At 44.8% G+C, this 26,128-nt stretch overlaps 1 protein-coding gene across 3 annotated transcripts in view; it reads left to right on the top strand.

Annotated features, from left to right (window-relative positions):
* Positions 1-628: 628 nt before the first annotated feature.
* TCF20 (transcription factor 20) overlaps positions 629-26,128 on the top strand; it is a 53,067-nt gene continuing 27,567 nt past the window's right edge. For 2 of the 3 annotated variants that reach the window (XM_029204533.1, XM_029204532.1), the window contains exon 1: positions 629-6,346. In XM_029204533.1, the coding sequence (XP_029060366.1) occupies positions 659-6,346 (5,688 nt within the window). In that variant the 5' untranslated portion in view covers positions 629-658. The remainder of the gene's footprint in view (positions 6,347-26,128) is intronic. The other variant, XM_029204531.1, reaches the window with a different exon arrangement.

Here is a 26,128-nt window from a genome sequence, read left to right as displayed (position 1 = left end):
TCCATGCAGTGTTAAGAGTTGAGTGTCCCAGGGCCACCCACCATCACAGGTTGTTGGTAATTATAGTAAACCTGCAGTCACATGCATTAGGATATAAGGAGCTGACTTCTGTTCTCAGGCCGGTTCTATTTCTCAAAGTCGGGGAGGGGAGTAACTGCCTCATCATTAAGTGAGACTCTCGGTTCAATAATCAGTCTAATAATACATGAAACAAACTAAATGAAAGTGTTTTTTTCTCACCCCTCCCCCACCATAACTGGAAGACTTTAAAAAAATTGTTGGATTTTTTTATTGACAGTAATAATATAGCCCCATATTTAACCCGGTTGAATTTTGGGGGCTCATTTATCTAATAGTGAGGTTTTTACTGTATTGAATTTGTATTTACCTAGAATGTTTCTTTTCATACTATCGTAGACTTCTGCCTCACTCTTATGGATGTTTCTTTGCTTATTTGCAGCTTCAGAAATGGATAGGATAAGAAATAAAGGAGATGAAATTCAAACCAGTTAATTTCATCTGGGCATGTGAATTTTCACGTCCCCTCCATCTCTAAACTTGATGTTATTTGTACTGAGGAGATGCATGTCTAATACTCGTTTTTTTTTCCTTCCATTTCCAGGAGGGCTGTTGGCCTGCTGCGGTGCTGCTGAACAGTATGCAGTCCTTCCGGGAGCAAAGCAGTTACCACGGAAACCAGCAGAGCTACCCACAGGAGGTACACGGCTCATCCCGGATAGAAGAGTTCAGCCCTCGCCAGGCCCAGATGTTCCAGAATTTTGGGGGTGCAGGTGGCAGTAGTGGTGGCGGTGGCGGCAGCAGTGGTGGTGGACGACGAGGAACAGCGGCTGCTGCTGCAGCAGCGGCAATGGCTAGCGAAACCTCCGGCCATCAGGGCTACCAGGGTTTCAGGAAGGAGGCTGGAGACTTTTACTACATGGCAGGCAGCAAAGACCCCGTGGCAGCCGGAACCCCGCAGCCTGCTCAGCGAAGGCCTTCTGGGCCTGTGCAGAGCTATGGACCCCCCCAGGGGAGCAGCTTTGGCAATCAGTATGGGAGTGAGGGTCATGTGGGCCAGTTTCAAGCACAGCACTCTGCCCTTGGTGGCGTGTCTCATTATCAGCAGGATTACTCGGGACCTTTCTCTCCAGGGAGCGCTCAGTACCAGCAGCAGCCTTCCAGCCAACAGCAGCAGCAAGTGCAGCAGTTGAGGCAGCAGCTTTACCAGTCCCATCAGCCTCTGCCACAGGCCACCGGCCAGCCAGCGTCCGGCTCATCCCACATGCAGCCGATGCAGCGGCCCTCGACTCTGCCAGCCTCTGCCACTGGTTACCAGTTAAGAGTGGGTCAGTTTGGCCAACACTACCAGTCTTCTGCCGCGACCTCCTCCTCCTTCCCTTCACCACAACGTTTCAGCCAGTCTGGACAGAGCTATGACGGCAGTTACAGTGTGAATGCTGGATCCCAGTACGAAGGACATAATGTGGGTTCTAATGCACAGGCTTACGGAACACAATCGAATTACAGCTATCAGCCTCAATCTATTAAGAATTTTGAACAGACGAAGATTCCACAAGGGACCCAGCAGGGGCAGCAGCAGCAGGGGCAGCAGGGGCAGCAGCAGCAGCAGCAGCAGCAGCAGGGGCAGCAGCAGCAGCATCCTCCTCAGCATGTGATGCAGTACACCAACACTGCCACCAAGCTGCCGCTGCAAAGCCAGGTGGGGCAGTACAGCCAGCCCGAGGTTCCCGTGAGGTCCCCCATGCAGTTTCACCAGAACTTCAGCCCCATTTCTAACCCTTCCCCGGCTGCCTCTGTGGTTCAGTCTCCAAGCTGTAGCTCTACCCCGTCTCCTCTTATGCAGAGTGGGGAGAATCTCCAGTGTGGGCAAGGCAATGTGCCGATGGGTTCCAGAAACAGAATTCTACAGTTAATGCCTCAGCTCAGCCCAACCCCATCAATGATGCCCAGTCCTAATTCTCATGCTGCAGGCTTCAAAGGGTTTGGACTAGAAGGGGTGCCAGAAAAGCGGCTGACAGATCCTGGGTTGAGTAGTTTGAGTGCCCTGAGTACGCAAGTGGCCAATCTTCCTAATACTGTTCAACACATGCTACTTTCCGATGCACTGACACCTCAGAAGAAGACCTCCAAGAGGCCTTCTTCATCTTCTAAGAAAGCAGACAGCTGCACAAACTCCGAAGGCTCCTCACAGGCTGAAGAACAACTGAAGTCCCCTATGGCAGAGTCGCTGGATGGAGGCTGCTCCAGCAGTTCCGAGGATCAAGGTGAGAGGGTGAGGCAGCTAAGTGGCCAGAGCACCAGTTCTGACACCACCTACAAGGGTGGAGCCTCAGAGAAAGCAGGCTCCTCACCAGCACAAGTCACTCAGAATGAAGCCCCCAGACTCAGTGCCAGTCCTGTAGCCAGAGAAGAGACCGCCTCACCAGGTGCTAAGGACATGCCATTGTCATCCGAGGGCAACCCAAAAGTCAGTGAGAAGACAGTTGGGGTGATTGTCTCCCGGGAAGCTATGACAAGTCGGGTAGAAAAACCTGGTGGGCAAGAAAAAGGCTCCCAAGAGGATGATCCTGCAGCCACTCAAAGGCCACCCAGCACTGGCGGGGGAAAGGAAACCAGTCATGCGTCACTTCCACAGCCAGAGCCTCCGGGAGGAGGAAATAAAGGAAACAAAAATGGAGATAATAACTCCAACCACAATGGAGAAGGAAACGGCCAGAGCGGGCATTCCACAGGGGGCTCTGGTTTTATAGGCAGAACTGAGCCTAGCAAATCTCCTGGAAGCTTGCGCTATAGTTACAAAGATAGCTTTGGGCCAGCCGTGCCAAGAAATGTCAGTGGCTTTCCTCAGTTTCCTACAGGACAAGATAAGGGGGACTTCACTGGCCATGGGGAGCGAAAGGGTAGGAATGAAAAGTTCCCTAGCCTCCTGCAGGAAGTGCTTCAGGGTTACCACCACCACCCTGACAGGAGATATTCTAGGAGTACTCAGGAGCACCAGGGCATGGCTGGTGGCCTAGAAGGAGCCACAAGGCCTAATGTGTTAGTTAGTCAAACCAATGAATTAGCTAGCAGGGGCCTTTTGAACAAAAGCATTGGTTCCCTATTAGAAAATCCCCACTGGGGCCCCTGGGAAAGGAAATCAAGTGGCTCGGCTCCTGAAATGAAACAGATCAATTTGGCTGACTATCCAATTCCCAGAAAGTTTGAAATAGAGCCTCAGTCATCAGCCCATGAGCCCGGGGGTTCCCTCTCTGAAAGAAGATCAGTGATCTGTGATATTTCTCCACTAAGACAGATTGTCAGAGACCCGGGGGCTCACTCACTGGGACACATGGGTGCCGACACCAGACTTGGGAGGAATGAACGTCTCAATCCAAGTTTAAGTCAGTCGGTCATTCTTCCAGGTGGGTTGGTGTCCATGGAAACAAAGCTGAAATCGCAGAGTGGGCAGATAAAAGAGGAAGACTTTGAACAATCCAAGTCCCAAGCTAGTTTCAACAACAAGAAATCTGGAGACCACTGCCACCCTGCTAGCATCAAGCATGAGTCTTACCGAGGCAACGCCAGCCCTGGAGCAGCTACCCATGATTCCATCTCAGACTATGGCCCACAGGACGGCAGACCCACGCCAATGCGGCGAGTCCCTGGCCGAGTTGGTGGTCGGGAGGGCATGAGGGGTCGTTCCCCTTCTCAGTATCATGACTTTTCAGAAAAATTGAAGATGTCTCCTGGGAGGAGCAGAGGCCCAGGGGGAGACCCTCATCACATAAACCCACATATGACCTTTTCAGAGAGGGCCAACAGGAGTTCTTTGCACACTCCCTTTTCTCCCAACTCAGAAAGCCTGGCCTCTGCTTATCACACAAACACTCGCGCTCATGCTTATGGGGACCCCAGTGCAGGTTTGAATTCTCAGCTCCATTACAAGAGACAGATGTACCAACAGCAACAAGAGGAATATAAGGACTGGAGCAGCAGTTCTGCTCAGGGAGTGATCGCTGCGGCTCAGCACAGGCAGGAAGGACCCCGCAAGAGTCCAAGGCAGCAGCAGTTTCTTGACCGAGTACGGAGCCCCCTGAAGAATGACAAAGATGGCATGATGTATGGCCCACCGATGGGGACTTACCATGACCCCAGCGGTCAGGATGGTGGGCGCTGCCTCATGTCTAGTGATGGTCTTTCTAACAAAGGCATCGAATTGAAGCACGGCTCCCAGAAGTTACAACAAGAATCTTGTTGGGATCTTTCTCGGCAAACTTCTCCAGCCAAAAGCAGCGGTCCTCCAGGAATGTCCAGTCAGAAAAGGTATGGACCACCCCATGAGACCGACGGACATGGGCTAGCTGAGTCTACACAGTCATCCAAACCTAGTAATGTTATGCTAAGGCTTCCAGGTCAAGAGGATCATTCTTCTCAAAACCCCTTAATCATGAGGAGGCGTGTCCGTTCTTTTATCTCTCCCATTCCCAGTAAGAGACAGTCACAAGATGTGAAGAACAGTAACGCTGAAGATAAAGGGCGCCTCCTTCACCCATCAAAAGAAGGTGCTGATAAAGCCTTCAATTCCTATGCCCATCTTTCTCACAGCCAGGAGATCAAGTCCATCCCTAAGAGAGAATCCTCCAAGGACCTTCCAAGTCCAGATGGTAGAAACTGCCCTGCTGTTACCCTCACAAGTCCTGCTAAGACCAAAATACTGCCCCCACGGAAAGGACGGGGGTTGAAATTGGAAGCTATCGTTCAGAAGATCACATCCCCAAACATTAGGAGGAGTGCATCCTCGAACAGTGCGGAGGCTGGGGGAGACACGGTTACTCTGGATGACATCCTGTCTTTGAAGAGCGGCCCTCCTGAAGGCGGGAGTGGTGCTGTTCAGGATGCCGAGATGGAGAAGAGAAAAGGTGAGGTGGTGTCTGACCTAGTCTGTCCAGCAAACCAGGAGTTGAGCGTAGACAAGCCTCTTGCACGATCTTCGGAGGAGTGGCGTGGCAGTGGGGATGACAAAGTGAAGACCGAGACACACCCAGACACGGCCACTGCTGGAAAGGAACCCCCTGGTGCCATGGCATCCGCAACCTCACAGAAGCCTGGGAGTAACCAAGGGAGACCAGATGGTTCCCTGGGCGGGACAGCACCTTTAATCTTTCCTGACTCAAAGAATGTACCTCCAGCGGGCTCATTGGCTCCTGAGGCAAACCCCAAGGCTGAAGAGAAAGAGAACGATACAGTGACCATTTCCCCCAAACAGGAGGGTTTCCCCCCAAAGGGTTATTTCCCATCAGGAAAGAAGAAGGGGAGACCCATTGGTAGTGTGAATAAGCAAAAGAAACAACAGCAGCCACCACCTCCACCCCCTCAGCCCCCCCAGATACCAGAAGGTTCTGCAGATGGAGAGCCAAAGCCAAAAAAGCAGAGGCAAAGGAGGGAGAGAAGGAAGCCTGGGGCGCAGCCAAGGAAGCGGAAAACCAAACAAGCAGTTCCCATCGTAGAGCCCCAAGAACCTGAGATCAAGCTGAAGTATGCCACTCAGCCACTGGATAAAACTGATGCCAAGAACAAGTCTTTTTTCCCTTATATCCATGTAGTAAATAAGTGTGAACTTGGAGCCGTTTGTACAATCATCAATGCTGAGGAAGAAGAACAGACCAAATTGGTGAGGGGTCGGAAGGGTCAGAGGTCCCTGACCCCTCCACCCAGCAGCACTGAAAGCAAGGTGCTCCCAGCTTCATCCTTTATGCTGCAGGGACCTGTCGTGACAGAGTCTTCTGTTATGGGGCACCTGGTGTGCTGTCTGTGTGGCAAGTGGGCCAGTTACCGCAATATGGGCGACCTCTTTGGACCCTTTTATCCCCAAGATTATGCAGCCACTCTCCCCAAGAATCCGCCTCCTAAGAGGGCCACGGAAATGCAGAGCAAAGTTAAGGTACGGCACAAAAGCGCTTCAAATGGCTCCAAGACGGACACTGAGGAGGAGGAAGAGCAGCAGCAGCAGAAGGAGCAGAGGAGCCTGGCCGCCCACCCCAGGTTTAAGCGGCGACACCGCTCGGAAGACTGTGGCGGAGGCCCCCGGTCCCTGTCCAGGGGGCTCCCTTGTAAAAAAGCAACCACCGAGGGCAGCAGCGAAAAGACTGTTTTGGACTCAAAGCCCTCCGTGCCCACCACTTCAGAAGGTGGCCCCGAGTTGGAGTTACAAATCCCTGAACTACCTCTTGACAGCAATGAATTTTGGGTCCATGAGGGTTGTATTCTCTGGGCCAATGGAATCTACCTGGTCTGTGGCAGGCTCTATGGCCTGCAGGAAGCGCTGGAAATAGCCAGAGAGATGGTGAGTACAAGAAATCCCTTACCAGTTGCTCTTTTTGTTACTTCTTTTTGATTCCTTTTCTTCCACCTTCACTTGTTTCAGCCGTATTTTTTATTCTTTCACATCACATGGTGATTCCTCCAAATTAAAGCCCCTAAGCTCATGTACAACACAGGGAATATAGCCAGTGCTTTATAATAACCATAAATGGAGTATAACATTTAAAAATTGTGAATCACTATGTTGTACACCTGTAACTTACATAATATGGTACATCAATTATACTTCAATTAAAAAATAATAATAAAGCTCCTAGACCCAAATAACAGACAGAAAATTAAGTAATTTGGACATTTGTTTCACTTTTTACTTTTATCAGCAATATGTGTTCACAGGTTACAGGGCCATGCTAGTGTCCTCCAGCTCATTAAAACAAACATCCCTGTTTCACCTGTTCTCAAACCTGATTCCTCTGCCAGTTTCCTGTGTTTCTAAACGATAAGTTTTTACTGCTACTTGTGTTATCTATGGATCTTTTTTCCCATTTTTCAACATCTGACTCTGTAATACTTACGAAATATATACTGTGGATATAACTTCTTTCTTTTAAAACTTTTCACTTCTCTAGAATTATTAATTCATGTTTTTATTTGCTTTTTATTTTCTTGGACCACATCTTTCCAATCCAAACGGCTCCTTCCAAGGGGGTTTTTGTTCTTCAGGTCTTTTTTTTTTTTTTTTTTTTTTAATTGGGGTATGGTTGTTTTACAATGTTGTGTTAGTCTCTACTATACAGCGAAGTGAAGTAGAGTTCCCTGTGCTATACAGCAGGTTCTCATTAGTTATCTACTTTATACATATTAGTGTATATGTGTCAGGTCTCTCATAACTTTTCCTGGGGCGTTCATCACAGTCATCATCATTTACTTCTTCCCTCTGTGGAATGCTGTTACCTTACCCATGTCTTTACCTTACTTAGTCTGGGTCCTCATTTAATGGAGTGCATCATCCTTTAGTATTTTCCTGAGAAAAAGGATGCTTGGGAGGTAAATACATTGAGATCTTATGTATCTGGACGTCTTTATCCCATCCTCACGTTTGATGGAGGGTTGGTTGGGTATAGAATCTAGTTGCCTCTCACGATCTTGGAGTCATGCTTCCTGACCTGTCCTCTACCTCCTAGTGTTGCAGTCGACAGGACTGGAACCACTCTGATTTTCAGGCCCTAATATGTGTGTTGAGTCCTTCTCCTCTGGAAGTTTAAGGATCTTCTCATTTCCCTAGAGTTCTGAAATCTCAAATGATAGGCCTTGAGGTTGGCCTTTTCTTGCCATCTGTAACTCATGGCTGTTAGATCAGGAAGTTTATGTGTTACTTCTTTGATAATTTCCTTCCCTCTGTTTTCTCTATTCTCTCCTTCTGGAATTCCCATTAATTAGGAATTGTACCTCCTGGATTGATCTTCTGGCTTTGTCTTTTCTTTCCTATTCTGTGTTCTTTCTCTCTTTTTGTTCTGATTTCTCCATGCTTTCTACAACTTTATCATCTAATCAACCTTTTATTTATTTGTTTTCATTTCTGATATTTTCAACAACTTTCTCTTCTCTGAATATCCCTCTGTGGGGACAGTTACATGGTTAAACTGGGTTGAGTAAGGGACCTAAGTCCTCATACAGGCTTTGAGCTAATCTTCTGGTTTCCAGCCCCACCTTGTACCCCCCACTTTCTGAGATACCTGTGCTTCCCAGGCTCTGTGCCACAAGGTGGCTGGCTTTCTAGCGGCTCCTCCCCTGCACTCTCCCCTCTTCTTCCCTTCAGTCTGCTGAAGCACTTGCTCTGTTTTATTTCCGGTTTCCAGAATTTGGACATCTCCTGTGTGTTGTTTGTTTCCCCTCCCATTCTTCAGGTCCTCATGAATTTATAAGTTTATCCCTTTATTTTGTGGAAAGGAAACAGGTGTGTAAATGTATGTTCAGTCTGTGATGTTTAATCAGATGAGAGTTTTTTGTATTGATTTGTATTTGAAACTTTCCATGCTTGACAGATGTACAGGTGACTTTCAGTCATACTTAATAAGGGTTTTATCAGCCAGGATCATAGTATTCTTGGACACTTCATACTGTCCTCTCCTCCCCACTACATCTTCCCCACAAAGCACTGTATTTTATCATTGCGTTATCCCCAGAATTTATAACAGTGTCTGATGTAAAGGAAGTGCTTGTAAACTATAGTCAAAAAAAATGTAATTAATGTGAAATTTACATATATTTTAAATTAGAACATTCTAATTCAGCCACACAAGGAGTTTGCTTTTCCCTCCAAGACATTGTCCCCACCCCCCCACTTCCCCACAGGATCTTTTTTCTCCCTCCTTCCCCCTCTGCACCATCATTGTCACTCCTAAAGCCCCAAGTTTGAAATAGATTTGCTTTTTAGACACAGTAGCTTTTTTTTTTTTTTTTTTTTAACCACACTGCTTGGCTTGCAGGATCTCAGTTCCCCGACCAGGGATTGAACCCAGGCCACAGCATTGAAAGCCCAGAATCCTAACCACTAGGCCACCAGGGAAGTCCCCCACAGTGGCGTCTTAAAATGCAGAAGTCCTAAAGGGACATAACATTTAAGACTCTAAAGTAAGCACAAAATTCTTTAGTCAGTTCTGAGAGCTCAGTAATCCATTAATCATCATTTTGCCCCAGTTGATGGCCTGCTTGCCAACTTTACTCTGATGGTTACAATATTTGGTGGGTTGGTTTGTTTTATTTGTTTTTGGTGTGTGTCCCTATCTGCCCATGTTTTCTTTATTTCAACATAGAACATTATTAACATCTCTCAGAGTAATTTTTATGTGTAAACTTTTGAACATTCTCTAGTAATAACTGGTAACCAGTAATCAGCAGGCTAAATCCTTCTCAGCAAACCACTAGATCCCATGTCTCAATTCAAGTCTAGTTTATAGAAAGTAGAAAGCACCCTATAATGATGCGACCACCCTAAATCACAGCTCCCTCCATCCTCAAAAGGGCCAAACAGCAGGCCTGCCTTTTAAAACTCCTAGTCAGGAATCATGTCTTCAGAAAGTGACAATTTAGTCTTCTACTTGTCAGCTTTGATCCCAAAATAAAATCTGGAATGTTATAATTGTAACAAATACCCTGAATATGATAAATCAGTCTCTTTAACCCATCCCTCGTAGCTTTCATTGACTAAATGGTAAAAATAACATGAAGCACATTAGGTAGAGAACATTGAAAGTAGTTTTTGATTTTTAAAATATTAATTGCACCCTCAACTGTTTAAGTTGGAAAGTTTCATTTAAAGGTAAAAGGCATAAAAACAGGTATTTTTGTCCCTACACTTCTTCTATATAGTAGAGGCTGTAAACTTAGATCTTGGGGTTCTGTGATGGCACCATCAAGGCTGCAGATTCCACTCTCCTTTAGTAACAGGTTTCAGAACACTTGACCACCTTTTTTTTAAAAATGGAGATGTAATTGACATATAACATTATATTAGTTTCATGACCAATCTTAAATTAAATCTCATACTGCAGCTTTAAGCTTATTTTCTTATATTGTACTCATTCACTATACCAGTGCCCTTTAAGAATATTATCTTTCTCTTCCCTTGATCCCATTCTATTTTTTTTACATCCCTCCTTTAGAATAGAATGCTAGCTTTGTATATTGAATTTTTTAGTACACTGCACATCTGTTTTATTCTCACAAGCCACTCAATGAGATAGGAAGAGAGAAGATACCATTCCATTACCCTCAGAATAAAGGATGGCTTGGCTTTTGTGACACATGCTCAGGTAGTATAGCCCAGTGATGTGTTGATTTTTTAAAATGGTTTAAAAAGTTATGCTTCTTGGCCCTTGGAGCTGATGTTATGCTGTGACTGCAAGATCCTTTTCAGTTTTATTTGCCTAGCTTTTATTCTCCTTTTCTTAATGTACTCAAGAACAAATTACACTAACTTGCCTTCTTTTATTTAATTTGATGGATGCTGTTTCAATTTGTCAAGGTCACTTTGAGTCTAGTTTTATCTTGGGTTTTAGCAGATGCCTTCGATTTTGGTCTGCTTAATAAGCGTGCTCTCGATCCTGTCGTGTTGAGATAAGGCCACATATATTTGATTAAAGATCCATTTTGGCCTATGTATTTATCAGGTGTTTTGACAAGCACGATATTATAACAGAATAATACAAAGTCTTTGACAAACAATAGCTCCTCTTCCTGTAAGCTTCACACTAATCTAAAAATAGCTGAAAACTAGAACATTCCTGTACAAACGGCCTTCACCGTCTTTACTTTTCTGAGTGCCCTCTTTGGTTTTGTCTAACTGTGACCTCTGATTATTTACCTTGATGTAATTATATGTGTGAATCCTCTGACATGGATGGTATGACAGAAGTAATTGCCTCTAAATAGACGTACAAATAATTTGTTACATAAAAACCTGTTCAATAGGTTTAGGAATGGGAAGGCTTTTAGGGATCTGGTGGCCATGGATCTCTGGTGTGTCCCTTGAGACTGCACATCTCAGCTTTGCCGGCCTGTGCTTGTTCCCTTCCCCTCCTCCACTACCTAGGCTGGTGGCACCCCTTCCAAATAGATTGTTTTCAATCTTGAAAAGTATATTAAAGATTATATTTAAAGGTTATTTAAAGTATTTAAAGTTTATTTTTATTACAAGTTTAAATAATGGGCAATAATAATTTGCCTTCATACAGCTAACAGGCTAACATCCTCCTTAATTTACTTTAAATTGTGACGAAAAACATAATTTGACAAGTATAAAAGTACTAATACGTTGATTATGTTGTGAAAGTGTGACTACGTGTTAAAATGTCAAAAACAGGTTAGTTAGTTTCTCCGGTTATTTGTAAAATAAAGGCATTGTCCCATATTCTCACTGAATTCCCATCTATGTGCTCCTTAAGTTAGCAGCCTGGCACGGATGCTGCCACCAGCCCAGGTCCTGCGGAAGCCTTCCGTAGACTCCTGGTCTCTGCTCTTAGCTCCAGTATCCCTCTTCCCCCCATTGACTCTTTCCTTTCCCTCCCCTCAACCCCGTACCCCCAGCTCATCGCCCCTGCACGCTCCTCTACTCTGCCCCTCCCTCTCTCACATTCCCACACTCTCTCTCATTCTCCTCTTCCGTCTTCCTCACACTCCCTCCCTCCCTCCCCAGCCCCCATCACTTGGTCTTTGTCATCACAGCTCTCATTTCTGTCACAGCCTGTCCACATTACACATTAAGGCACCGAGGCCTATTCATCTCTGTATTCCCATGACTTTTATCATACAGCAGAAAGTTGTGTCATTATCTTATTTCCTATTTTTCGTAACATTTACCTGTGTGATAGATATCTCTTTTTATAACACTACATGATGGCCTTGAGACTGAACCTACAGAGAAAGGGTTAATTTTCTTTCAGAATTTGGCTTTTCTGAATTCTAGGGAATCTCCTGTGAAATTTGAAGCTTAGAATTTTATTGTTTATATTACCTTACAAATGGAAAGACTTAGTGTTCCTACAGTCTATTTCTTTATTTCTTTTAGGGATGAGAGAAGCATTACACGTGATTTTTAAATAAAATTTATAAGGGGCACACTCTTCTTTGAAAATGCTGAAGGACCATAAATAAGAATATTGACAAGTCACTGTATATTAGGCCAGATAATTCATCCCTGAGATGTTAAGCGAGTTATTGCTGATATGTTAAAAGAGCTCACATGATCGAATAGTATGTAAAAGTAAGTATTCATTTCAATTCAACAAATATCTGAGTCCTTGTTAGAAAACCAGTAGAAGTCTGAAGTTAGAATGCTGTGAGGGACCTTTGTCACTTCACAGGTGAGTGAGCCTCAGCCCCGGGCCCCAGGGCTGGTGCCTGAAGAGAAGCCCTGTGTGAGGGCTCCTGGACCTTGTCAGGAAGGTTCGCGCTTTTCCTGCAGAAAGCAGTGCCTTGCCCCACACAGCTCCTGCACGAGGGAGGCACAGCTTCCTTTACCTAGCTTTGTTAGAAAAATGGAGCTTCCGCCTCCTCATCCCAAGCCAAGGCCAGTTTTGAAGGCACCTGAAGGCCACAGCCAAGACCAGTTTCTTCCCATCTTCCCATGTATTGGAAAGAAGTCTAATAAGGGAAAGTCCAGTCAGCTTAATGGTTGCCCTCAAAGATCTTCCTCACCTTTCTGCCTTTGCTGTTCTGCTCAGCAGCTGTGTGTGTGTTGGCGGGGGAAGGGGCTAGGTCAAAGACCTGGAATCACGTTGCTTCCTGTGAATTTCCTAGCTGGCCACTTGCTCAAGTCACTAACCTCTGTACTTCACCTCCCTCATCTGTAAAATATGGAAGCTGATGGCACCTGCTGTGAAGAGGGTTGTCCTGAGCATTAAATGAGTTACTCTTTGGAAAGTACATAGAGAAATGCTTGGCATGTACTGTGGGCTGGTGTCTGCCCTAGAATGGCATCCTCACGTGTTGTTTTGGTGAATATGTGTTCCTGTTATAAGCTCGCTCAGTAAGCTGTGGTTTATATCATTCCATCCTAGCACAGTTAGTGATTCGTCCCAGGAGTGTCCAGAACGTATCCTCCTGGATAGCAAAGTTGCCCTGCATATGAAACAAACAGTTTCTCCTCATTTTTATTACTCTGGTGGGATACTCAAGTTTGTGGGGAGCGGGGAGCGTGGTGTTTAAGGTGTAATTTTTTTTTTTGCGGGACGCGGGCCTCTCACTCTTGTGGCCTCTCCCGTTGCGGAGCACAGGCTCCGGACGCGCAGGCTCAGCGGCCATGGCTCACGGGCCCAGCCGCTCCGCGGCATGTGGGATCTTCCCGGACCGGGGCACGAACCCGTGTCCCCTGCATCGGCAGGCGGACTCTCAACCACTGCGCCACCAGGGAAGCCCTAAGGTGTAATGTTAATTACTGTCTCATGAAATAGCATTAGCCCACGTGAACACTCTCAGGAATTAAAGTCCTCAAGGAGAGGAGGCAAAAGGAAGAGAATAAAATCTGTCTTCACATTAAGTAAAGACATTAATATTCTTGTGAGTTGGTAAATTTCTGATAATGATTATCTAAGGCCACAGTAAAGAGTCTACCTAGTAATGAAGTTTTTTAAATAAACATTTTTGACAGGTCAGCACCATAAAGGAGATCCAAAATAATTAAGAATTCATGGAATGATTCGGGACAACCACACTCCACCTCCCACCAAAAATAGTTAATATGTGTAGTATATATGGACCACAGAGGGCTGTATTGCAGTCTTGGGATTGAGCCTTTATAATTTATGGGCAGTGCGAAACCACCAGCAATTGGTGGGTTCCAAACTATTCCTGGAGGCTTTTGAGTTGTGGTTTTTAGATGAAATAAGTACTGTGGGCTGATGTTAGTCCTAGAAGGTGTCCTCACATGTCATTTTAGTAAAAATGTGTTCCTGTCATTAAGCTTACTGGGTAGAAGTCAAACCAAAGAGAAAATTCAGCCCTATGTGACCCTGTCCCACTAATCCAGGTACAGTGGAGTGATTTTGGCTGTGTGTGCTTATGACTGACACTTGATTTGAATATATTGGCAGCATACTGCTGTCAAGTAATGTGCCTTGTGAGAACAGAACTAAAGAGCTGCTACATAAGCAGACACATGAGACCAAGGCCAACAAAATAACAAACTTAAGTCTGAAGTAGTGCAGGTCCCTTCTGATGGGAGTGAGACCCAGCTGCAGTGGCATCAACTTCTGTTTTTTAATTTTATTGGAGTACAGTTGATTTACAATGTTGTGTTATTTTCAGGTGTACACCAAAGTGAACCAGTTAAACATATACGTATATCCACTCTTTTTTAGATTCTTTTCCCATATAGGCCATTACAGAGTATTGAGTAGAGTTCCCTGTGCTATACAGTAGGTCCTTATTAGTTATCTATTTTATATATAGTAGTGTGTATATTGTCAATCCCAGTCTCCAGTTTACCCCCCACCCCTTACCCCCTGGTAACTGTAAGTTTGTTTTCTACATGTGTAACTCTGTTTCTGTTCTGTAGATAAGTTCACTCATACCGTTTTTTTTAGACTCCACATATAAGCATATCATATAATACTTGCCTTTGTCTGACTTCATTCAGTGTGCCAATCTCTACGTGCATCCATGTTGCTGCGAATGGCATTATTTCGTTCTTTTTTATATGTAATATTCCATTGTATATATGTACCACATCTTCTTTATCCATCTGTCGATGGACATTTGGGTTGCTTCCATGTCCTGGCTGTTGTAAATAGTGCTGCAGTGAACATTGGGGTGCATGTACCTTTTCGAATAATGGTTTTCTCCGAATATATGCCCAGGGGTGGGATTGCTGGATCATATGGTAGTTCTGTGTTTAGTTTTTTAAGGAACCTCCATGCTTTTCTCCATAGTGGCTGTACCAGTTTACATTCCCACCAACAGTGTAGGAAGGTTCCCTTTTGTCCTGTGACATCACCTTTGAAGGCATTTTATTTCTCACCTGTTTCGCTAAGCAGCTAGTAGAAGAGTTTCTAGTAAAACGTATGCTCATTTAACAACTCTCAGGCATACTCATTGTGACTGGCTCTGTGGAGATGCCAGGTGGTTCCAGACTTTGAAAATAGTGTCTATGAAATTTAAATCTTGGTTCAGACAGATATCAGATGTAGGTCCTTTGTTTGCTTGAGAGTTACTTTTTTTTTTTTCATTCAAAAACTACTTAAAACTGGTTAAGATAAGCAATAGGGTAACTGCCAGATGGTTCTCTTTGCTTGTTTCTAGGTAGAGTTGTCTCTGGAAAGAATCAAAATATATTAATGCTTTGAAAAGGCAGCCCCTCAAAATATATTTGTTTGCTGACACAAGACCTTGCACCTCCCAACAGGCCTGGGCATTTTAATCCACTGTTGTTCATGAAAAGCACATGGATTTTAAAAAACCAACTCACCTGTCACCTGGTTCCCCAAGCAGCAGGTCCCCAGCACTCCCATTATGCCTGTTGCGCTACTTAGCACCGTGTACTGTGACTGTCTTCCTCACCAGGTTGGTTCCCCAGGGGCTAGGTCAGCCCTGGGGCCGCTGTAGAGAATGACACAGGGCTGATCAGCACAGCGTGAACCTGTGACTTAAGAAAGACATGTAATGAGCAATGTAATATCTGGGAGGAAGGTGGGCCTTTGGATGTCATTTAAAGTATTTTTCGAAGCATGTAATAATTGAAGAGAAATGTTAAAATGTGTTTTGGTAATGAGACTGAGTGACAGTTTTTTCTATATGCCACTTTATAGTTTCAGCAAAAAAATTAATGGTTGAGAGATAGTCAACCATGGTAGTGTTAATTGCTCATCCTGGTAGTTCTTTGTGAGGCACAGTATACAAGGCACTCACCAAAGGTTTTGTTGTTTGTGTGTTTTATTGTGTGCCCTTTGAGACAAAAACGTGAGATCCAGAGGTCAGTCACCCAGAGCCCTAACACTGTTTTATTGTCCTAGACTGACAACCTAGAGGAGAGATTCGACTCAGAAAGGAGAGAAACAGTCCCTGTATGAGAATATGACCTAATGACACTCAGAACTCATGTTCCAGATCTGTCTGTGAAGCTGCCCACTGGCCTCACTCAAAACCAGCATATGTGTGTCCCCTGCCTAGTTCTGTGCTCTCCTCTGCCCCAGCCAAAACCCTTGGAGCCGTCACAGACTCCTTCCCTTGTTTCCTATTGAGACATTCATTGTTCTTGTTTCCTAGAGAACTCAAGTCTCTCATATCTTCATTGAAACACCCCAGACCCCCCAACCATCATCTTTTCAATTAGGTACCGTCTTAATCAGTCTCTCTACTCTTTAGTTTGACCCCCTTCCATTTTCCACTCTAAAGAGATCCTTCTAAAACCCAAGTGTGGCCATGCCGTTGCTTACAACCTTGGTTTACTTACACCCTTTACTAGTTGGCATCTGATAGGTGCCAGGAACAGATTGGTGCACACAATTAAAAGAAGACAATGTGGTAGAAAGTAACCAGGTAGCTGCTTTAGATTGGGAGCCCAGGGGAAGTTCCTGGAGGTGCTGAGGTGGCAGTGGTATAACGGGCCAGCCTTTGAGATCAGAGAGGTACAGAGGGTACAGGGGCTGCAGGGAGGAATGGAGCTTGGTGGGTTTGAGGATCAGGAAGAAGCCAGTGTGGTGAGGCAGTAGCAGAAAAGCGGAGAGGGTAATGAGGTTGGAGAGGTCGGCAGGAGCTAATCCCCATGGCCTGTGTGAGCAGGAGTGGAAACAGCAACTGGGTGAATGCGGTGCCATTTCTTTAAACAGGAAAGCCTGGAGGAGGAACAAGTTTTGGTGGGGAGATCAGGAGGTGTATCACGTCCATGTTAAGTCTAAGATGCCTCCCTTTTAGACATCCAAGTGACCATTTACGAATTAATGAATTTCTGATGGATAGTTCCTTGCAGCTAAGAGCAGCTCTAGATAAGCTTAGATCAGCACGTGTGTAAGGACTGTGAGGGTGTGGGGTCTGTGTAAACACCGAAAAGCTGCACCTAACTTGGGCGAGGGGAAAGGTGAGTCAGGAAGGCTCCGGAGGCCCGACCTGCCCAGAGTTACTGTGCGCTCGGACCAGCCCAAAGCTCAGAGTGAGTGGTGGGAAAAATAGGCCCACGTCACGATCCACACCTTCCCGCTTTCCCAAACCCTTCCATCAAGCCCTCTGAAACTCACACTCTTAATTCTCTTCTCTGAACACTGGCTTTCTCAGTGTCACTACCTCTGTCCCCTTATCCCTCACAGGTGGACACAGTCATTAATATTTGCACCTTCACTCTGGTCCAGGTACTCTCCAAGAGCGACATGTCAGCCCAGGGCTATAAGCAAAGCACCCGCAGTAGAAACTGCGGAACAACATGCAAAGCTACCACGCGGTTGTGGGTGGCATCCCTATAAATTGCTACTGCTGCCTCCTGGCAGGCGAGGCTTTGCAGTGCTGCAGACCTTTTCCTCATTAAAGCCAGTCACCTTCAAGGATGCTACCTCTCCAGCAAGGGAATTCCGTTCTCCCATACCATCTACCCCACCCACACTTTGCAAAAAAGAGAATTCCATTTAAGTTGCATATGCCAACAAGATCTCATTGCTCAGCTCTGGAAGACTCTCCATTCAAAACCTTCCAAATTAACTTTCAGAAGCCCAGGAAATGATCCAGCCACACCTACACACACACACTGAGACCACCAGCAAACACCAGTTGTTGCCTTCAGCTCCTTAATTTGACTTGGGAATTATGAAACCCCATCTTCTGTTGCTTCTTTGTAATCTCACTCATGAAAGAAAACCCACATATATGGTGGACCCACCTTTCATCACATAAATACTGTGTCCTGACCAGGCTGCCCAGAGAACAGGTACCAGAAGGAGAGCAAAAGAGGCTCTTGGATTTACCCCACAAATGGTCTCCGAAGACACTAGAAGAGATTGTTGGGGAGGAGTGATGATTACAGAACGTTATAGATCTCATTTTTTCCTTCATCCAAATATTGGTAGGGATTGACTTCTTGGAAAATTGTAATGGTATACAAGTCACTTCAGCCTCTTCCAACCTAATTTCTTAACCTGTGAAGTGGAGATAATAACTGATCTACCCTGTCAGGTTGTAAGGAGTAAAATGAGATATGTCGAACAGTCACTTGACATTAAAAAATTGAAGGTTGGGGAGGTAGTTGTTGAATTTAATTAATTCTGATCTTGGTCATATTATTTCCGCGTTCCCATTTACTCCCATCTGTTGAAGTAAGGATTGGCCTCTTGCTGAGTATCTTCCTGCTCTTGAAATGAAGAAGAAAGTGTCCCCATCCACGAAGGTGGATTGAGTCAGTAGCTGTTAGACTTTCTTGGGGGTAAGAAACACCTGGAATGCTGCATGTTCAGTCTTCCGGGACAAGTGACAGACTGAAATCAACTCTGAAAACTCAGTGTTTAGCTAGTCAACTAACTTTGGTACCAAAGTTTCCATTCTAGGTTTGGACCAAGTTTTTTTTTCCAGTGCAGGGTTTCTGGGAAGTCAAGGTATGGAAGGACCTGAAATGCCCTGTGAGGTGTCTCACACATTATCACCTCATTAAGTGGCCCCATAAAGCCTGCTGAGAGGGTTAGCGGGATCTGGCTCTAGGGTGTGGGGACCAGTGACCCTATGGATAGTTGAATTGGCATGGCAGTAGCTTAAATATACCAAGATGTCCTCATTTTTTAAAGTTCCTTTCTGCTGGGACTATGCCCCCATATGAAAGTGCCTCTGCTGTCTGTCCCTTTTTAGGCTGCCCCTGCCCTTAAAGAACCTGCCACTTCCAGGAATAGGGTGGCTTTGCCTGACAAGATCTTGACTTGCAATACTCAGTTGTTCTGTTGGGAAGATGGGGATGGGTGAGGTGGAAGCAGATCTGGTCAAGAAAGTATAAAACAAATGCAAGTAGGAAGAGAGGCAGTGAAAATAAGGAAAAAGATCTCCAAGAGTTTGGAACTTCTTTGGAGCTTTAAGTTCCAGTATAAGCTGCACAAATTTGAAATCTTGCTAAAGGAGGCCTGTTGTGGCAGCAGGTTCATCATTTCTGCCACTGAAATTGTAAACAGTTAAATATAAGCGCCTTTCTGGATGCATAGACCCAGCTCGGCGTTGGATGATCAGTGGAGAGGAGCAGGATTATACTGAGAGTCACTTTCCTGGCAGGTAATTTCTTTTAAAAAAATGCCTTTTTAACGCAGACGTAGAGAATGGACTTGAGGACATGGGGAGGGGGAAGGGTAAGCTGGGACGAGGTGAGAGAGTGGCATGGGCATACATATGCTACCAAATGTAAAACAGATAGCTAGTGGGAAGCAGCCGCATAGCACAGGGAGATCAGCTTGATGCTTTGTGACCACCTAGAGGGGTGGGAAAGGGAGGGAGGGAGGGAGACGCAAGAGGGAGGAGATATGGGGATATATGTATATGTATAGCTGATTCACTTTGTTATAAAGCAGAAACTAACACACCATTGTAAAGCAATTATACTCCAATAAAGATGTTTAAAAAAAAAAGATGCCTTTTTAGATTCAGAAAGCGCAAAAGGCAATCATATCTCCTTGTAGGCCAATCCACTGTTTGAGCAAAGGGTAAAAAAATTAAACTAGTATGTAGTCTTGTGCAACTTAAATTTCAGTGTTTTAAACTCTGTCTATAAGCATTTATCTGTACACTTAGAGAAAGCTGTTCTCTTTCTTCTCACAGGGCTGCCGCAGGGCTCCTCCTCCTGCTGAGCTAGCCTTTCTCAGGTTCTCAGCTGCTATTCAGAGCAAACATGCTAATTACTGCCTTAAACCTCCTTTCTAACTTCTTAAAGGGCACACATCCCTTTTCTTCCTCCCATGTGGAAACTCCCCTCAGACAAGATATATAATGTTCTCAACAGAGTTACAGCTTTCTTCTCCAGCTGTAAAAGAAAACCTGATTACAGTTGTTTTAATGGAATATATGTACCTGTGAGTTAGATAAAATGCACACTGTTTCAGGAAAAAACCAAAGTCTGGTTAAGCCAAAGAAACATCATTAGTGAGGCCTTTGTTGACTTTCTTGTAAGTGGAATTACGAAGAATATGTATTTACATAGCAACGTACATTTTAAGATCAAGAGAAAAATGATTAAACTAAGTCTTCTTTTATAATGCTTTAATATTCTAGAAGGGGGGCAGGGATGAAGACTGGTTTTAACTTAATTGTGGCAGGTAGATACATTTTATCTGGGATATTGCTTTGGTTTTGCCTCTGTAAATTTGTTATTGCTGAATGTGAACACTGTTAACCCAGGAGAATGAGAATTAGACCGGGAATTACAGGATATTTAAAACCCACAGTGAATGGCCAGCATCTGTGCCCACCATATCCATGTTTGAAGTTCATTCCATATGTGATCATTAAAACTTTAAGCTTTGTGAGCACCTTGGTAGAAATAATGACTAGTATCTGTACTAATACATGTTTAGAGAACATTATCATCATTTTTAAAAAGTCGTTAAATACTGTGCCTGTCCTATTAAAAACATGCTGTTGTAATAAAAAGATAAATGTTCAAAACAAGTGCATGAAAGTGGCAACATTGCTGGGTGTAAGCATTAGTAGTGGATTGTTTTACAAGCTAGCTCCTCCTGGATGCCTGCACTGCCATCCCCAGCTTCCTGTGTCCTTGCAGATAAGCCCAAAGGTCTCTGCTGTTCAGGAGGCCATCCTGGGACTGCTGCTAGGCCCTCATTTTCCCTTTTTTTTTTTTTAAATCAATTTTTTTTTTCCTGGCCACGTGGCATGCGGGATCTTAGTTCCCCAACCAGAGATTGAACCCGTGCCCCCTGCAGTGGAAGTGCAGAGTCTTAACCACAGGACTGCCAAGGAAGTCCCATCCCTTCTGTTTTTATACAGAGTGTCTTAGAAATACCCTACACGTCATTTAAAAAATACTCTTCTCCTTCACCGTCGAGCACGTTCTGGGTTGATGGGGGGATTTTTGGTTTGTTTTCCTCATTGATTTTCTTAAAAGATTCTCCACCCTCCTCCTTTTTTCCCATCTGGGTACTGTTCCCAGTTTACTGTTGAGACGAAATTGAGGCTGAAATTAATTAACTGGCCCAGGCTGGTCTAGCGGAGGAGGCAGGGCTGGACGCTGGTCTCCTGTCTCCTGTGGAGCCCCTGCTGCCGGTCCACCTCCACTGCCACTTCCCTGGACAGCTCCGCCCCAGGAAGGAACCCAGAGCCTCCTCTCCAACCCAGCTGTCTCTCCATTTTACTCTTTTTGTGTCTTTGTCTCTTTTTAGGCTGCCTATATTTGAGGCAGGAACCAAGAAAAAGAGCCCACTGAATATAAGGCAGGCAAATTCAGGAGATGTCAGCAACGACTGGAACATGTCTTTAACTGGATTGTTTTCTCCCCTCCACTTTAGGATAAACAAGAAAATGATAAGGAAAAAAGCTTGATAGCAGAGATTTATTTTGAAAAGCAAGTTTTTAGTTACACCTCCGAGTCACTATGATTTAAAAAAAAAAAAAAGCCTAGTCTCTACCTAGTATCTTACAAGAGTATTCCTAATAATAGAATCGTCGCTCTGAGGCAATAGAGAATAATCAGTTCAATTCAGAATAGTGTAGACTCATGTGTTCCAGAAAGGGTTTCTAGTTTTACCTTCAGTTACCCAGAAAATGTCATTTGAAATTAAACCCTTTCCTCATCTTTCCAGTTGAGATATTGCTCAACGTCCACAACATTGTATTCTTAAATGGAATTTTTCTAAGAGTAAGTAGCTTTTAGAGCAGGGGCCACTTGTGTCCTCTCCTCATCAGAGTCCTGCTGCACAGATGCTGGAAGGGCTCCCCTTCCACTGTGCCTGCCAAGTGAGGGTCCCGCCACTTACGCCACACACACCCAGGGCTCGCGAGACACATCTCAGACCCCCGTGGCTGTAGCTTATGACCAAGTCCTATTGGTTTTATCTCCAGATCTCTAAGTGCAGCCTCTTGTATGCACTTCCACCCCCAAACCCCCGTACCCAAACTCTTCCGTGACATGCCTCACCCAACAACAGGCCATCTTTGACCCCACATTCCTGCTCACCAGCTCTCTGCGCCTTCAGAATCCTGCCCCACTGTCAGCTCTCCACACCCTGAGTGCTTGTTCCTACAAGGCAGTTTGTTCCTTCTGCCCTGACATCTGAATGCTTTCCTGACCTGCCTCACTAGGTCAGGGATACTACCTCTAAGCTCTAAAGTACTATTTACCTCTTAACACATCACAATTTTGGTGTCTTACCTACAGACCATTCCATAAGTTCCCCAGTGGCAGACTTTTGATCTTCAGTTCAGCCCCCTTGCCTGGCACATAGGCAGGTAAAATTTGTTGAATGAATAAGAAGGAAAGATGATTACGTTTCTGAAGTTGATACCATTTAAGAAAACTTAAATATCAAGGCAAAGACCACCGAGAATCAAAGCCACTTTGGTCATACGGTCTCTTACAACCTTTAGAGAAACCAGGATATTAGAGGGAAAGATAAGGAATAGAGAAAACTTGAGCCAACACAGACCAAACTAATTGGGTTCTTATTAATTTTCTTCTAGCCCATGTCTCCATTTTCTCGACTTTGCAGTTCTATGCTGTAGACTCAGAATTGACGTGTTAATAAGGCAAATTAAAAGTCCCAAGAACAGCTCATTAGGAAGTCAAAGTCCTTTCTTCATTTTCAGTAGGATAACTTGTATTTCGTGATTCTGTAAAGAAGCACCAGCCTGGCTTTTTACTGTTAACCAGTGGTTACTCACCTTCACCTCTGATGGAGGCACAACAGATGCCTTACTTTCAGTGCACCTAACATGTGAAAGTCCAGATGTGTAAAATAGCAACAACAAAAAAAGAGATGGGATAGAATCTTCTAGAGAAAAGACACCCTTCCCCAGCTGCATCTTAGACCTAATAAGTTTTCATTATTTGTTTGCTGAATGGTAAAGTGAACAAATCCATCGGAGAAAGGCATGTGCACTCTAAATGTATTCTTCATGTGCTCAAGGTTGTGGGTAAATTCTGGCCTCCTCTGTTTGGCAGACGAAGTACAGAAAAACAAGAAAAGACATTGTTAATGAAGAAAAAAAGTCCTTTAATCCCAAACCTTGTAGCCTAATTCAAAGCATCAAAACTTCAGTGTAAACCCATCTGTGAGTACAAAGACAGTAGGAAGGGAATTCTGGGAACAGGCTTTGCTCGTGGATCGAAACAGAGGCCAGGGATGCAGCTGGGAGACGCTGCCAGAACAGCCGCACTTAGATTTTGACCTTGGTCATGCTGTCATGCGTTTTGTTCCACTTCCAGGGCCAGTCACCCCTCAACTCCCACTGAGCCACAAAGACATATTTTATATGTTTATAATGTGGTTTGAAAAGCTTTCTCAAAGAAGCTAATATTTTTCAGGGTCAGCAGCAGAACCACTTTTTGACTGGGGTTTTTATGGGAGGAAAATGGGAATCTAAATGAGTAATTTTATCCCAGATTTTTATATCTAAAAGATGACAGTTGGATTAAAGAAAGTTGTGCATGTGTGTTTCCTCTCCTGGTTTTGAGGGGAAGCGGATGACTCTATCCTGGAGGCAGAGAAGATTAGCCGCTAGGCTCTGGGTGTGTTGTGAGGATCGGTGCCACCGGCTGGGTCTCGGCCCCTCATCGTGAGGGATCCAGAAGCAGAGGTGGAAATTATCCTAACGTGAGTGAGGGGTTGCATAACAAGGGTGAGGACAGGCTGGGAGAACTGTGGCTAGGAGCACGTGGCAGGTGACACTGGTGCAGACAGCCTGAGTCAGTGTCATCAAACAGGCAGGGGCAGTACCTACAGGGCACAGCAGGCCAGCCCGCATGGCCCTTTTCCTCACTCTGGTTTTGCTCAGCTTTGGACGCTTTTGACCCCCTGCTAGTGTTTAATTTGTACTCGATTGTTTTATTCCTTGTTTGTTTGTTAAATTTTATTATTATTTATTTTACTTATTTTTGGCTGTGTTGGGTCTTTCTTGCTGTGCACAGGCTTTCTCTAGTTGCAGAGAGCGGGGGCTACTCTTCATTGCGGTGCGCGGGCTTCTCATTGCGGTGGCTTCTCTTGTTGCAGAGCACAGGCTCTAGGCTTGTAGGCTTCAGTAGTTGTGGTTCACGGGCTCTGGAGCGCAGGCTCAGTAGTTGTGGCGCACAGGCTTAGTTGCTCGGCGGCATGTGGGATCTTCCCAGACCTGGGCTCGAACCCCGTGTCCCCTGCACTGGCAGGCGGATTCTTAACCACTGTGCCACCAGGGAAGCCTCTCCTTGTTTATTTAAAACCTTTCCTTCCAATGCAAAAGTGCTTCACAAAACATTACAAATACTTCCCATTAATCTGTATTGTTCAAGGATAGAATTAGGAGGGGAAATAAAATGAAAGTAATAGTGAATAGTAGCTAAGAGATGCAGTGTTCAGAGATTTGGCCAAGAGCTGTCCATACACACCCTCAGAGGTGAAATACTGTTGAAACACACACAGCAACTCAAATTACAAAAAGACTGACAGCAGATGCTCAGGACCACCCAGGGTCTGCTTGTTTCAGCCAGTATTCTAAAGGAAAAAAATTAGTTCCAAAAAACAATTTTTAAACTTAGTTTGTCTTAATTTAATAGAATCTACTTGGTATGTGTTTTCTAATTTTGACATCAGTAACTGCCAAAAATATGACACATTATAGGGACTTCCCTGGCAGTCCAGTGGTTAAGACTCTGTGTGCTTACACTGCAGGGGGGCACGGGTTTGATCCCTGGTCATGGACCTAAGATTCTGCTTCCCGCACGGTGTGGCCAAAAAAAAAAAGACATGTAAGCCCTAACAATTATATAACTCTTTCTAGTTTATAAAACACTCTCACAGTTATTTCGAACAACTTTACGAGGAAGGAAAACAAAGTTGACCCTTGAACAGCACGGGGATTAATCCGAGTATAACTGATAGTCAGCTCTCCATACCCTCGGTTCCTCCACTTTTGCAGATTCGACCAACCACGGACTGTGTACTACTGTAGTGTTTACTATTGAAAAACATCCACGTATAAGACCCAGCAGTTCAAACCTGAGTTGTTCGAGGGTCAGCTGTATTGTTAGCCCCATTTTGCAGATGATAAAATTGATGTGACTTTTTTGGCTTTCATGCAAGAGCTGACACCCTCAGCTTCTCTTTCCATTGGCCCCTGTGCTGCTTCACACGAGCGTAGTATTTACATTAGACCATCCATGTTTATTCTGAAAAGCCAGTCAGACCGGGAGCTTTTGTCTTAAGGCACAGTTAGCTGTTAGCCAGTGAATGCTGCTGACATGACTGATGGCATTTAAACTAGTATCATCATAATTTTTTAAGATTTAATGGTTTTGCTGGAACAGCTATGGGGCATAGATGCTACTTTAAAATATATACCTCTCGTAGCACTGAGTAAATGGATGTGGAAGGACTGGGTGTCTCTCCCCCCCTGAAGGGGTCTCTGAAGCCTTAGTGGTGCTCTGGGCTTGTGGTGTGGGCTCCAGAGGCTGGTGCCAATCCCTTCTTCCAGGTCTTGAGAATGGCAAACAGCAGCAGAACTTTCCAGCTGGTCTCATGAGCTTTCAGGGGACATAAAGAGATTAACTCTAAGGAAGCAAGAACCCAAAACATAGAGGGTTTTATATGTATTGCTTTGGCCAACACCTTGAAGTGCTCTTGAAAGAAAATTGACAGGGTGCAGAGTTGCCTCAAAGAAAGCTGCTCCCAGGGCAGCTCTACCTGTAAAGAGGGCAGCTCTTTACAGGTAGACTGTGTCGCTGCCACGTGGCTGGAGTAGATCGCTCGGGCGGCAGAGGCTTCTGTCCTAGATATGGAAGGCATAATTAAAAGGAAAAGGAAGATCTTGCTCGTGGCCAAAAATTAACACATACCTTGTTCCACATGTTCCATGCTCTACTAGCACCAGCTTTTAAACTCATGTTGAAGAGTATTCTCGTTAGTTATCTCCACGTTCTCAAGTGTGTCAGGCATCGCGTTCATTCCATCAGCCCACATTTACAGTTCCTACAGTGTGCCGGGCCCTGAGGATACAAGAATGAGTCTCGCAGTTTGGGGGGTGTGGAGGGTGGACAGACATGAAAAAGTTAATACTGTAAGCACGAGCAGAAGTGTGTGCAGTGCTGGCTAAAAGCCATCTTGGGCACAGTAGTGGCAACGTCTGTGATCTTTAAAGCTCTAACGGAACTGAT

The sequence above is a fragment of the Monodon monoceros genome, unplaced genomic scaffold (genome assembly GCF_005190385.1).
Source record: "Monodon monoceros isolate NGI ecotype Baffin Bay Population unplaced genomic scaffold, NGI_Narwhal_1 Super_Scaffold_6, whole genome shotgun sequence".
In the NCBI taxonomy this organism is placed as follows: Eukaryota; Metazoa; Chordata; class Mammalia; order Artiodactyla; family Monodontidae; genus Monodon; species Monodon monoceros.
This window is presented reverse-complemented; position numbering and strand designations above follow the sequence as displayed.